Below are 15896 nucleotides of genomic sequence, written 5' to 3'. Positions count from 1 at the left end.
TTTCATCTGTAAAACTACACTCTTTATTGGTAAATATTTAGAAATGAAAGCTTCAAAGCTGTGTTTTATTCAGTGTATTTATTTACTGAAGAGTAATAAATGGATGCCATTCTTAAAGCAGGTAGTGATTCTGTATGCACATACATATTGTATATATTGTATATTCTGAGATACTGTTAAATGAACTGTAATGAGCTCTTGTAAAACAAATAATAATTAAGCCAAAAAACTAGATGCTGCTCAAACTTCCTTCAGTTGACAGCAAATTAAACTTTGTGAGCTTGAGACAATAACTGTTTGTCTGGAGAGAGATTCAGATGGAGCAAAAAAAAGTGAAAATAATTCTGTAAGTAATTTCCTTTATGATATGGAAAAATAATAAGTCTGAATTCACATAATATTTAGCATTCTGAAGTGAATGAGTCAAATACATAAATACATGTTTAAATATCTGAAGAATGCCCTTAACTTCAGTGGAGCTCTTTCCCATCTAGTCATATATTTAGGTGCTTTCCTCATCAGACAAAAAATGTTAACTTGAATTCCTAAATAACATTCTTTTATATGTATAGAACAAACAAATATGAAGTTTGTTTACAGTAGTGCAGGAAAGAAAGAAACCCTGAAAGAATGGAAGAAGACTATTAGAAAGCATTTAAGTATTTTCCAGTTCATTGCTTCTTAGACCAAATAACTTTGGACACTTTCTTGATTTTTTTCCTAGCATATAAACCATTGCCCTTAGCTTATGTTGAAATTTCTGACTCTACAGTGATTAAAAAAAATAATGATCTACAAAACGTCTGTCTTTATTAGATGCACTTCAAAGTGTTTATCAATGTTTTAAATACTGCTACATTTATCAGAATGTTGTAAATAGCATGGAAAATTAATTTCCGTAGTCATGCATTGGGATATGTCAAAATTACTAATCTATGTTTCTTATTTCAGTGGTGGGAGAATATTTAAAAAAATTTATGAGAAAATGTCAATTCTTTACCTTTTTCTTTCCTTTCTTTTCAGCTGTATCTTGTGGTATTCCTGAATCCCCTGGGAATGGCTCAGTTATAGGTAATGAATTCACTTTGGGCAGTAGATTGATATATGAATGTAACGAGGGCTTCAAGCTAGAATCTAGTCAACAAGCAACAGCAGTGTGTCAAGAAGATGGATTATGGAGCAACAAAGGGAGGCCACCTGTTTGCAAATGTAAGTGTGCATGTATTTCTCAAGCATATTTTCCTTGAACTTTCTCAGGAAAATCTTCACTGGAGATGTTTAAGTTTTATGTATACATACTCCCTGAACTGGCCATTCAGGAATATATAATCATCCTCAAAAAAATCTCAATTAACATTATTAGATAACTCAGTTTCATGTATATTTTCTTATTCTGAATTATGTACTCTTCTCCATTTTCACAGTATAAAGTTACAACCACCAATTTTAATTTCTTTTAATGTAACTTCTAAAGGAATAGAAGCAAACCCTACTTCTTAAAATAATGCTAGCACAGATAATTAAGCTGAGTAAGAGTCCGTTAGTCTTCATTTTTGCTTTCTGTCAGAACTAGTCAGTGTAATGCAGACTCCCCTACCATGTGACATGGCCTTTCATTTGCATTGGGCTACCAGTGCCTGTCTTTGTACTAGATGAAAGCAATAATTAACTGAGCCTGACTTTGAATACATGACTTGAAATACCAATTAGGACATAGTCTTAAAATTATTAATTGCTATAACACTATACTTAAAATTTTTGAGAGTTAATATAGAATCTTGAATTAATCCAGATTCTGAATTTGAAAAGCACTTTAGCTTTTCAAACAAGTAAAATTCAACTTATTTTTAAAGAAAACCTAAAATGCTGTGAATATAAGAATTGTGAAGTTACACGTGATTGTGAAATGGTTTTCATTTATTTGAATTAATTGACAGCAAATAGTTGTTAGAAAACATTGCTGACAGTTACTTCAAGAGATATTCTAAGCATCCCTGAAAGATGATAATTTAACCTAATCTTGAAGACCTTCCTGAGTATTCTATTTCAGTATTTTAGTTTTTTTCCCTTGCAAAGTTTTCCTAATATATATAACCAGAATCTGTTTTTCTGTAGTGTAAAAGCATTATTTCATTTTGTATTCACAGTGAACAAATAGAAGGTATGCTATTCTTCCTTCATTCTTTTTAAGGTGTTTGAAAACTCTTGTTTTTTCAGGGTGGTGCATTACGCTTAGGCGGCAGCCAGACCCTCACCCAGCTGCTCACTCTTAAAGAAACAGGGAACATAATAGGATGAAAGGTCTTGTGGATCAAGATAAGGACATAGAGATTACTTTCACAGGACTTGACTTGGGGAAAGTTAATTTAATGCATTGCCAATTAAAATAGAGCTAAATACCTTTCAGGAAAAAAAAAATCAAAAGAACACTTTCCTCCCCCTAATCCCAGGGTCAACTTTACTTCTTTGTCCTTGACTCTTACCCCCTCCCCAAGCAGTGCTGGGGGATGAGGAATGGGAGTTGTGGTCAGTTTATAAAAAGCTCCTCTCTGCTGCTCCTTCCCTCTCACACTTTTTATCTGCTCTAGCATGGGTCTTCTCCACTGGCTGTTGTTCTCCAGGAGAAACTTGCTCTAGCATGGGTCCTCCATTGGCTGCAGTTCCTTCAGAAAATATCTACCTGCTCCAACATGGGCTGCAGTGTGGATGTATGCTCTGGTGGTCTGTGGCTCCATGGGCAGCAGCAGAACACCAGATCTGGTGCCTGGAGCACCTCTTCCTCCTTCTTCTGTGACCTTGGTCTTCCCTCTGCTGCTTGTCACTCTTTGTTCACTCCTCCTCTGCCTGTGCAGTGTTTTATCCTTTCCTAAATACACTTTCCAAGAGGGCCACTATCTTGGCTCAGCTGTGTCCTGTGGTGGGTCATCTGGAACCGGCTGTGTCCAGCAGCCCAAGCCTCTCCTTACAGAAGCCACCCCTACAGCACCCCTCCCTGCCCCACCAGCACCTTGATTCTTCCACCCAATACACTCAGTCAACTATTCTGTAGCAATAACTGTCTTGCTGTGATTCTTTCTTACTCTTTCTTCATACTTTTTGGACCGGTGATTCTCATTATTGTCCTCTGGACAATCTCGAGGTGATCTACATCTTTCTTGAAGGAGAGTACCCAAAACTGAACACAGCAGCTCCACAGAGTACATAAGAAGGATTATTCAAAACCAGCTGTGATCACACAGACATGCTCTGAATTCAGAGTCATGTGCAGAGGGAAGGCAGTGCTCCAGTGTATTGAACTGTACTTCATTGTGTCAGAAAAAATTGACAAGGTACAAAAGACATAACTTGAATGATTAATCAGCAGAAATATCAACACAATTTTTTGGAGGGAAGAGGCCAGGTGACCTAGCTGGGGATTAAAAATACTGAATTAATAACACCATACCTGCAGTGAAAAAAAAAAAATCTTGTATTATGAAATTGTCAAACTTAACCAGACAATGACTACCCTGTAAAAAAAGCTTTTGACTTTAAAAAGTTTTATTTAATATTTATAATAGCCTAAGAAAATGTATGTAACACCTTTTCTCTTCTTTTTTCTTTTTCTAAAAATATATTGTTTGACAAATAATGCAGTTACTTCTAAAACTAGGAGTGCTAAATTAAAATGCTAGATATCTACACGGCAATATTACAGTCAATTTTTTCAAAATGGATTGCTATTCAGAGGCAGGCGTGCTTTACCCACTGTTTCTTGCTTGAAAAGTGAAGAAAAGCTTAGACAATTTGCATAACAACCTTTTTTTTTGTAGTGTTGCTGCTGTAAGGATAAGTGTATTTAGTCTCCAGAGATAGAAACATCTCAGACTTGATGAGCAGCAAACACAGCACAGAAAGTTAAATGGTAAATAAATGAATTTATTTTATCCTCAGGTCTCTTAAAATGAAGGTTGAAATCAGTGCAGTTTGTTTTGTAAAGTATCTCTGATAATATAATGCCTGCAGCAAACATTTGAAACTCCTTTCTTTTCATTAAAATTATTTACATCAGATTTGAATTATGAGAAATATGATTCGTGCTGGTCATACAGCAAGACACAGGTGGATCATGGACATTAGGCTATCAAATTTAATTGCATGAAATACCAATCAACAGATATCTATTAAGAAAGCTTAGCTGAATGAGAAAGTTGTAATTTGTTTCAGTTACTCTACATAGAGAACTCTAGCACATGATGAAGGGAACTGGAGATGTATATCTGTATTGCTATTTAAAGCCTTTATTAGAAAATACTTTAAATCAGGCCTATACTCTCTTTAGAGGGTGACCATATAGTAGTAACTTTGCATATGAGTACAGGACACTGTGTATAGTATGCCAAATCTTTCTACTGAAACCTGTAAATTAGTATGTTACTCTTGGTCATAGAAATGAGTGTGATATTCAGTTCCAAAAACCAAATCCATCCAAAAGGTGTAGATATATCCAAGAAATCTGAAGTAATCAGACAACTTCATTCTCAAACTATAGATGAGTACTGGTGCTTGTATGATTCTTCCCTTAATATATGCCACATAAACTGCATCTAATACCTTTTACCCCAATTCATATAATTTAGATAACACTCAAACAGAAAGGAAAGGATGTGTAGGCACCATTCCAAAATTAAGGCTTTAAGTTGTAACTACAGTTAACTCAGAAACACTGTTTTACCTCTCATCAGCATTTTTACACACCTGTAAAGTACTCTTGTGAAAAGTCATAAGTTTTCATCTTTCTAAGATTAAAAAAAAGAAAGAGAACAATCTTTTGGGAATTTTTTCTCTATTTCATTTCATCAAATGTGATTTGAATTTTGTCTGCTACTATGGAAATACAGATGCTGATTCTTGCAGTGGCAAGTTAAAAAGGGAAAAGCACACAGGCAAAATTTCCTTCCTCTCCTTTGGATGATATAATCTCTTGCTATTATTATATAAAATTGCATCATTATAGCATGATTCTTACATTTTGTTTGTGACTAATTATTATTCTTATTATTTAGTGCCTCACTTTCTTCAGAATAAATATCATCAAGTGCAGAGAAATAGGGTCATCCAAAGCAGAGAATGAAAGATGGAAACAGAAAAGGACTTAGCTATCGATGCAAAATTTAGATGTGTTTCTTCCTAAATTCAAATCAGAGCCGCACTTGGATATCCAAGTTATTTACTGAATAAAGAGGTTCATGCTCGGAATAGTGTCCATAACTACTTTGTAAAGAAGCAGAGTAATCTAAAGGTGTTGGTGAGGGTCAATCCATTCATCTGAGATACTTCTTTTGTTTTTACATTTTTTGTATTTTTAAACGTTTTTCAGCATGTGCTTGTTTTTCCTGTATATCTTTCTCCTTCTCCTGTGAAATTCCTCTGATTTAGAAATCTAGTTTTTTCAGTGTTCTAGATGCAATTTTCCTTTTCTATCTTGTACAGGGGTTTTTGGTTTGGGTACCAAATTTCAAAACCGATAGAAATCAGAATAGAAATAGTACACATTTTTTCCTGAACATCCTTGTGACTTGGACTATCTCTCTACATTTCATGTGCTAAAGGTGACAGATAAAAACAGTTAAGTTTTTGGGAGTCACTAAATGTATTTTCTTATAGATTTTGATTTGTGGACCCCTGATACTGACTTTCTTCATGAAATAGAAATACTCATCTAAGTCTCGGGTTCTCCCTGTGTTGCTGTTTTTTACTTTTTCTCTGAATAATATAGAGAAACAGTTTGTTTAGGCCATTCTTAAGAATTTAAAAAACTAGAAAGAATGAGTTGTGCCTCACTGTGTCAGTAGTAGAAAATGCATGACATGGTGAGAGGAAACTACTGAAAAAATTGTTATGAGATCTGAATCAATGAAGGAGGTCATCCTAAGCCTGCTCTGAAGAAAAGGAAAACTTCTTTCTTTGTTTAGTATGTATAATTTAATACTTTTAGAGAGTTTGTATTTTCTTGTTCCAAAATTCATGTTCCATGAAAAGAAATCTCAGTAATGAGTTTGCTTTGACAAACACTGCATTCCAGTACTAGAAACTTCTGATAGTCTGAGAATTGGTACAGTCCCAGTGTTTGCACTAAGGAGAGTTTATGTATGATACTTTTAGAAGAACTAGGGTGATCATTAGTGCATAATTCTTTTACAAGTCAGACATCGCTTTTTTCATGACAGAGCAACACAAAAAGAAATGTTCTCTGGGCCAGGAGGAAACATTTTTTTTTAATGGAGACTTTTATTTGCATGCTAGTATCTAATGCAAATTCTTAAGAATATGATAATTATTATTAATGCCCATGTTTAGAGTTTTGTTAGACTTGTAGTAAAAAGAAGTACAGACACCTGACCACTTGAAATTAATGGAAGTATAAACTTTTTTGTTCCATAGGAAATCTGCAGGCCTAAAGCTGCTTTAAGAAATATACAGAAAAGAGTACTAAAGTAGGTTCTGGTTAATGCAAAGCAGAACTTAACAGTTCTGTGCCCTATCTGTGCTTTTTGTCCAGATCTAGGAAACTGATTTAAAATATTGTGCCAGAGGTTGAAAAAATGACAGCAAATGTTGTGATTTACTTCCATGTTTCTCTTCACAAGATTAAAGACTGAATGTGTTCACTTATTGCAATGTTAGATATTTTTCTGATTATGCCAAGGTACCCTACCAGTTCTCTAAAGCAAAATACCATAATTTATATACCAAGACTCTGAATGCATACAATATTTTATTATATATAAAATGTACACATATAGGTTATACTCCATGTGTGTTGGTGCTGAGATCTGGACCAGCATATGTTTATTAGCAGAAATACTGCTGAAATAGGGTAACTTGTTAGCCTCTGTTTTTATTTGCTTTCCTTTTCATAGCAGTAAGTGGATGCATAACCTAGGAAACTGCGTTTGTGGTTAATTAATTTTTCTAACATTTTAATTGCCTGGAATGGTCCCTGTAACTACATAACTTCATTGCTCTTTTCCATTGCTCCTTTCATATATTCATTCAAAGATTTAAACCAGGTCCTTCATTGGTTTATGCTAATTTCTCTAATATCAAACATTTTAAAAAACAGGTAATGTTACCTTTGCATAATGTGCTTATTGCAGACTTCGTTATAGGTATTTTTGAAAGCTATGTTGTGCTGAGCTATAATAGTGACGGTTCAGACATTGATTTTTATCTAGAAATTAATTGGAAAATAATTAAAAATTTTAGAAGCCTTTTTTATAGTTTTCAATTTCAACATGTTTGTACAATGTGTATTTACAGAAATATGAGTCATAAGTAGTTCTGGAATAAAGTATCAGTTGTAATATAAATACAAAAAGGAATTTATTAATATAAATAGGCAAAGATTCACCACCAGCCCGTCATAGATATTGTGCAATTTCTGAAATTTTTATTAGCTAGGACATTCAGAACACCATACCCAATAATTGTAACATTTTCTTTGATAAATCCTGAGGTCAGTAAGTAATTTTTGGAGTATTTTTTCAAGGTTTGGTATGTAACATGGGGTTAGTACTTATGCAGTGAACTGTAGTAAACCAGTTAATTAGTTTAGGCATTTTAGATTAAGCCAAATATATTAGACTGATAACAGATTGACTTGAAATAACTGACTGGAGTGACACACTGATATTGAATACCGTGTGATCCTTTGGTTTATCTATTTTGAGATTTTGAAGCCTTTCCCATTTAAATATATTGAACAAGAAGCACTTAATCTTTTTGCTCTGGTTTTTATTTTTGGTGGTTTTTTTTGTTTGGTGGTTTTTTTTCCTACTAGCATACTGAAACTATCAACTTGCTCAAGTGATCCTATTTTGTTCTTAGGCGTTTGTTCTTAGATCCTGTGGTGCTATTTGGTTTCCTACTGTCTTCTTATTTTATTAATACTCATGAATTTAAACCACAATAGTTTCTCAAGCATAATGCACTGCTTGACCTTAATCTTGCTTTTTTTTTTAAGGTAATAGTGAATTTAGTCAAAACAGTATAGTTGGACAATGTATTTCTAATTATTGTATTATAAATTCACAGTAGAGTAAGACAAAAATATCCTTTCCCTTTCTTTGTGATTTTTAACTACCTGCTGAAGAATGGCAACCATCAGATGCCATTACACTTCTAAATAATAATAGCAAGTTTCTGTAATTAAGATATATTTCTGTTATAAACATTGTATTTGTCTTTTTTCCCTTTAAAAGTAATTGCATTCAGAGACATAATATTCAAGATATTCCTGGAATAGCACGAGATGTACTTTTTTTTGCTTATGTAACAATAAGCAAAGACAAGCAAAGGCTTGTAGGCAGAAGGGCAACTCGTTAAAAGGGACGAGTCAATCTTCTGGTATTCAGATTCTAGGAAAATATTGATAGTACAGTGTGTTTGTTGACCATAAGAGGAAGCAAATAAAGTTACAAAATTACAAAGAATTAATCATGGGCAGTTAAAACTAAAGGCTGAGCATATTACTGCACAAATTCTTGTTAGATTTTAGTTGTTGGAGTTGTAAAAATCTTGTTATATATCTTTGGTCATTGTCACTGTTCATATGGTGAACATTTTCCTTAGTGAACATTTTGTTCATGTCTTGAGTAACAAATATACCTGGGCTTATAGAACAACTCAGTTTTTCTCCTTTTTTTATGGTAGTTATATCTCATTATGAATTCCCTGCTTTTGAGTCTACTCAGAATTATCAGTTCATGGAGATTGTCATGTCATTAAAATGGGTAATGTTAATAATAATTTCAAATTACAGGTATGTTTTCTGACCTATTCTTATATAAAGTGGTATTATTCAAATATTTCTATAAAAAAATACCTGGAGAAAAAAAGAGAACACCTTCACATCCGCAAGAAGTTGAGATCATCCCTTGTAGAGTTTCATCTATGTAAATGACAGTTTAAATAGTGTCCAGCCCATAATTTGCAAGAGAGACATAGTGAGAGGCAAATTGATGCAGTCATTCATAAACTATGTGCACAAAATCAAACATTTATTAACAGGGCTTTTTTGTTTCTTGAAGGATGGGGAAAATAATAAATCAAAGTCAGCCTCTGTAAAATTAAAATTTTTCAAGCAACAGTTTTAGCTGATTACCTCAGCACAGTCTACAAGTATACTCTGTACTGGGTAACATCTTCCATTAGAAATTGTACAATCATGTATCAGAATCTGATAGTTGTTTGTAAAGTGTGCTTGCAACAATATTCTAAGTATTTATAGCTAAAGAAAGTATAACTAACCTCAGTAAGGAGAGGAAACATCTATGTGGCTTATTTACATGTTCTGAAATAGCTGAGCTTCTTATCACTAAGTATCTTAAGATATCCCCTATGGTTAAGACTAAAATTTTTACTATTAGACTAAATAAGAAGCTTGCTTTAATCTCTGAAAGAACCAATAAATTAATTGCTTGAAAGAAGAGATGATAAAAATGTTAAATTTGAGGAGTATTAAGAACCTGTTTAGAATATTTTCTGTCTTCTGACAGACCTATATGATATTCACTCCAAGTTGTTAAGTGAAGTGCTTTAATATGTTTACTGTATTTAACAACAAATAAGAAAAAAACGTTTCTTGGTTAATAATTTATAATCTTTGAGTAGCTATGAAACACAGTTTAGTATCAGTACCACATTTATATCAGGAAGTAGGAAGTCCTCCTTTAACCTGGTAAACTGTTCATAACTAGTCAGAATATTGTTGTAAAGGCTGAAGTGAAGAACTATTAAGTTTCAAAGTGATTGTATAGTGGCAATCCTTCCTAAGATATACTGAAAAATATCTAAGAAAATACTCTACAATTTCAACTCAATGTAACCTTATAATCTGTCATTTGGAAGTTCTTCAGATGATTTCCTCTTCATAAATTCTTATACATCTTCGCAGATATGCTACAGCGCCAGCTTTGTGTTTTCTAGATGATAGAATTTACCATGGGTAAGGTAATTATTGGAAAAGGTAGAAGTATAATTCTAGCATTATCAAAGGTATTCTGAATAGTGGTGGAAATCTAAATTTTTACAGGAATTGTCTTTGATCACTTTCCCTGTATTTCAGTAATTGCCTGAACTAGTCTCTTTCATTACACATTCACACTCATGACAAAATCACTTTATATCTCTCAGACAGTGTAAAGTCTACAGAATATGTAATAATTATTTGTCAGCTTTATTAGTCCTTTCCCTGGTAGCATGTTCTAAATTTAGTATAACATAAATGGGAATCAGACTCTTCTTTTTATTTCTTCAGTATAGTTTGGGGTTTTTACACACTTCCTTCTAATGCTTTTGTCTTACACTAAACAGTTTGGTGACTTGAGTATATTGTACAAAAATCAGAGGTAATGATTCCTAAGTATACCATATATTTAGAAAATTTATCAATTTTTTTTTTTAAGCAACTTATAAGGGAAACAGAGGACCTAAATTTCTGTTACATGGGGTTTTTTTGTTTTTTTCCTCAGAAAGTATAGCTTTTCTCAAGTGTTCCTGGGGTAGTAGATTTTTTCTAAAATATTCTTTGGGATATAAACAGTCACTAATTCATTCAGACTTTCTATAGCAGGAAAACAACATGACATAAGACACCAAATACAGCTATTTTTCAAATAAAATAATAATAAATATTTTCATAAAATTAGTCTAATTGTTACAGACACATAGGCACATTAAGATAGAATTCATGTCAATATGGTAAATATTCTCTGTACTTTATCTTGAATTGCAGAGCATCAATCTGAAACCAAAAAATAATTTAAAATGCTCTATAAGGTTGGTAGCTATATTAAGCCTTACGAAAAAAATAAACTACAGTTCTTGTCTACTGGCAGTAACTGCATTCTGTACAAATCCAAAATGCTAAAAGTAACAGAACTAAAACAACTCTAAAAATCTCTCTAAATGTTATCTTCATTTTTAATGTCAAGTGTTGTAAACTGGAATGTAAAAATTTTCCTGAATACCTATAGTATACTGTTTTATATTAATTTGTAACACTCACTGAATGATGTTCATTATTTTTCCTGGATCTTGTATTTAAAAAAAGCTTATGGTATGCTCTATTCCACATTGCAAATCTTCTGCCAGTAAGGGAAGGCATATATTCTGTGAAGAAACTTAGGGGTAGAATGCTAATATTAAAGTGTCCTTTCTTCACAGCTGTAACTTGCCCCAGCATAGAGACTCTGCTCTCAGAACATGTTGTCTGGAGACTGGTTTCTGGGTCACTGAATGAGTATGGAGCTCAAGTCATGCTCAGCTGCAGTCCTGGATATTATTTATTGGGTCGAAGACTCATACAGTGCAGGACTAATGGAACCTGGAGTGTAGGCAATGAAAGGCCAAGCTGTAAGGGTAAGGAACATATTTGTTTACAGAATATCCTATGCTTTTTAATACATATATTTTATTTTATAAATAGTGTAAAATTTAAAAAAAAATTGCTATCAATCTGTAATTAAGCAAATATGAAATTCTCATTAACTTGTTGAAATTAGTGGATTCAAAGTGTTTATGTGTAAAGTACAATATATTTCATACAAGAGTCAATGAAGAATCATCAGAAGATCAATCTGGATGACCATCTATGTCTGACTACGGATTTATTCAACTGGGTAGTGCATAAGTATCTAGAGAATACTATGGAGATAATGTTATTACTTTAGAAGATTCCAGATTAGAATTAGATTAGAAGATGATATTGCTTTGACCTGTTGGGTGAAGCATGAAAACTATGCTGCTGGAGAAACATATATATGAGCTTTTAAAATGTCTTATACAAAAGTATCATAAATTACATCAGCCCTGACCTTGGATGTTTAAATATTTAAAGAACCTTGGCATTCTTAGTGGGATCAAACAGCTGTCAAGGGTTACAGTATCAGAGTCTTAATGAATCGCCCCAAAACTTAATTTCTTCTTTTTTCCCAGGATGTTATTTGCTTTGGTTGGAGAAGATATTTGGTACATCTGTTGGTTCTGCTGCTCTTAAAACAGAAACCTTTCCTACATTTTGGTAGTACTTACAGGCTCTCTTTCAATGCCAGGGCAGCACAGAAGATCCCAGCATCTGAAGGAAAGTGGCTAGCTGACAGGCCTAGCGTGCTAAGCAGAAGTGCAAGTAAAATTTAGGCATTCAGTTTTTCAGAGGAGTATGTCATTTCAGTGAGATATTCAAATTTAGTATTTCATCCTGAAAGAGATGCTTTATTATTTTTTTAGAAAGTGACTTTTTTTTTTCTCTAGATTAAGTGAAGCTTCTAATGTTAGAAGATACCTGACAATGGCTATTCTGAAACAAGCTGAATCAATAAGAGAATTTTTATGGCAGCACTGTAGGAAAGAATTCTTGGGATCAGGTGAACGGTTTACTAAATCATACCTTCTGGTATTTTTTAAGCAAAGGGAAGAGGAACATTCTGCTCTGTCAAAATCTGTTAAGTCTGCAGGCATGTCAATAATACCTTATGTTAAATGGTACCAAAATTATTTGATACAATTCTGTGATAGTGATAACAAAATGAATATAGCTTTTCATATTCCAAATAGATGGCTGAGCAAAACCTTCAGTATGATATAGTCATACAGATGGATTGCCAACTGTGTGAAAGTCAGCCACTTCATGACTAGTAGATGTGACAAAGAGAAGTCAAAATTAATTTGCCTAAATATGCAATCCTAATGCCGTATGAGACAAATTACAGTATCTAAGCTGGCAGATACTAAGGAGAACTTGGGAGAGATTCTCAACCTTTTTCAACAGCAGCTGGAGGCTAGACAGAACACCTGAAGACATCTCAGATGGTACAGAATCACTCCCAAGGGTTATTAAGTATAAATTGACACAGTCTCTCATCAGTAGTGGGAAGTGTATGGCTACAAACCTAAGGTATGGAGTTTACAGAGTTGTACTAGAGAACGAAGCTAGAATAGGAAAAGAGCAAGAAAGAAAAGAGAACGAAGATGGATGCACACCATTTAACTAAAAATAATATAAAGCAATATTTATTTTCTAGAATATAAAAAAATTATTTAAGATGTTTTCAGAAAAATGCTGAGAGCGCTACGTGTAACAGTGATATGTATGCCATACATACATGAAAGCACTGTATGTGATCTTATCTAAATTATGATGGTTTGTGGAATTATGTTGGTTCTGTTTCACTCTGTTAGCTTTGTTTTGGGAAAATTTCCTTTTGAAAATATTCGGTTGGAAAAATAAGGTGACCCTCATATATCTCCTATAAACCAGTAATAGATATATCAATCTTCTTTCAGATTTAAAACCAGTGAGTTTTTATTCTATTAACTGCAATTGTGCCCTTTTCCTTTTGTGAACACATACTAAAAAAACTGGTTTTGTATTTGTTGCCTAACACATGGCTACTGTTCAGCTGCTGAGAAGTCTTTGAAAAGTTAGTCCTTGACCAACCTCTACAATTACAGAATTTTTATGTAAATAAAATGCATATGGGCAAAGTATTAGGTAGTTACAGAAACCCTAGGAGTTGCTGATTGAAGAAGATACATTAGTTTATTTATAAGACAGGTGCATTATTCTGCCTTCTGATAGAGGACTGATCAGGAATTAATTATGGCGAACTTCATCCCCAAAGAGATATTCAGTATTATTTCCACTGGATATAGTTCATTAAGATCCAGAAATACACTGTAGAGTATTTTGAGAAGTCTACTGTTTACTTTCTGTCTGTCATTCAAATACTACAGGTAGGTTATATAAATATAGATTCTAGCTGTTTATATTTCTAAAACAGCAGGACAGCTAATTCAAACACTGATGATAAGACATTTATATCATATTTATTATTCTCTGCTTGTGAATAATATCTAAAGGAATTGCAAAACATCAGATTAAGAAACGTTTGGATTAAGAGAGGCCTAATGAGTAAATTTATTTTATTTGTTTAAGAATATGCTGAAAAGCTGCCTAAAAAACCATGAGGTGGCTTATTATTCATGTAGTTTAGTTATTTTTAACGAGAATCACTGTAATTAAAAATAATAAAGCATTTGTAATATGTTTAGAACAATTAATTCTATTGCATTTTAGGAAAATAATTTTATTTTTTAGCATATGCATAAGTGTAATATTTAGCATTAGCATTAGAAGTTACGATGTTACGCTACTCCACAGATTACATTAATGTGACTTGATTGTAGTTGAAAGGAGTCTTATCCACCACTGGAAACCTTACGTGCATAAGAAACTTTTATCACATGCATTCTGATTATGACCGAGTTAACTGCAGAGTGTTATGTACTTGATTTTATCTACCCAATTCCATGTTTACTATAGTGACTCTTTTAAAATACAGAAGAACACGGCCTTGAGGTTTCAGATAGAAGTTTAGTTGTGATTAACATGCTTTTGAAAATAAACCCATGAATTATGCTAACATATAGTAAAATGCAATTGAAACTCTTGAAGGCATTGGTCTGCATCTTAAATTCCAATATTATTGATATATTTTTCTATAAAGAAGAGACATGACAGAATAATTTTAATTAAATTCATTTGATACATTCTTAAAAGGTAATTTTTCATGTGGTGCCTGTAATAGCTGTGGGTTGCAGCTGATGCTACAGAAGGTTTCTGTGATAATGGGTCAAGTCTAGCCTTAAGAAAAAACAGATTTATATTTTTAGCAAGTAAATTACCATATATGTTATATGATTATGAATAGTAGTGGGGAATAAGAAAAAAGACAGTTCATAACAATTCAGAGTACTACATGTTAAAAAAATATAATATCTTTAAACATACATAACATTTAAAATGGCCAGGAAGGTATATTTGAGGAGTGGCCAGGAGTATGTACACATCAAATATAATTACAACCTTCCCAGACATTCATGTAATTCTCTTGTTTCAGAACGGGAAATACAGCTTGTGTTTAAGCTGCTGTCAAGAAGTGAAGATATCCTAATGAATTTTCAGATCTATAACATATGCTGCCAAATAGGCATAATACTGTGGAATACAATCATATTTATTCATATTACATTTACTTTTAAAGAAAATATGAGGTGGTATATTGCCTTGCAATTATGAAACAAATTTTTGTATTACAGTTTGTTCTGTTTGGGTTTTTTCCTAGTTATCTCCTGTGGTGGTCTTCCATCTCCACCAAATGGAAATAAGATTGGAACCTTAACAGTGTATGGAGCTACTGCAATATTCACCTGTAACACTGGATACACATTAGTTGGTTCTCACGTGAGAGAATGCTTGGCAAATGGTCTCTGGAGTGGTACCGAAACCCAATGCCTAGGTATAAAACACATTTCCATTATTTCTTATGTTTTGTTTTAATCAAACACAGCATCAAGTACTGGAATTCAGCTCTTGTGAAGGAACAAAAATTTTAAGTCAATGACAAATAAAACTATCTTAAATAAAAAAATATTGTGTATTGCATATGATTTTATAATGCACTACTAGTATATAACTATTTATTAGAAATTAAATTGTACTTGATGATGTTGGAATGCTTTTTGGACCAGGAGGGTTTTAAGTGACTCAATTGCCCACCTTTACAGTACTTTGATTTGCTTTGTGGAGCAGTCACAGGGTGTGTGTTGAAACTAAGCTGGAAGATTAGCGTCAGTACAAGAGTATTCCTGGTGTATTCCAACTATAAATGAGCTTTCAGCATGTTGAGTGTTCAGTTAATGGAAGCAGACAAGAGACAGCCCAAAGTAAAGCAAAACCAACACCCTTCCAAACCCTGAGATGTATACAGTTTGGACCTTAAGTTCTCATCCCAACTCTTTCATTTTTCAGATCCACTCATATTGGTTTGCACTTCTAATATAGACACAAGAAA

The 15896-nt window shown here is 33.1% G+C and overlaps 1 protein-coding gene across 1 annotated transcript in view; it reads left to right on the top strand.

Moving 5' to 3' along the window:
• CSMD1 (CUB and Sushi multiple domains 1) overlaps nt 1-15896 on the top strand; it is a 1237849-nt gene that overhangs the window by 1147752 nt on the left and 74201 nt on the right. Inside the window, exons 50-52 of the mRNA XM_075086937.1 lie at nt 1024-1209; nt 11209-11403; nt 15168-15341. Coding sequence (XP_074943038.1) covers nt 1024-1209; nt 11209-11403; nt 15168-15341 — 555 coding nt within the window. The remainder of the gene's footprint in view (nt 1-1023; nt 1210-11208; nt 11404-15167; nt 15342-15896) is intronic.

This window comes from Phalacrocorax aristotelis, chromosome 3 (genome assembly GCF_949628215.1).
Source record: "Phalacrocorax aristotelis chromosome 3, bGulAri2.1, whole genome shotgun sequence".
In the NCBI taxonomy this organism is placed as follows: domain Eukaryota; kingdom Metazoa; phylum Chordata; class Aves; order Suliformes; family Phalacrocoracidae; genus Phalacrocorax; species Phalacrocorax aristotelis.
This window is presented reverse-complemented; position numbering and strand designations above follow the sequence as displayed.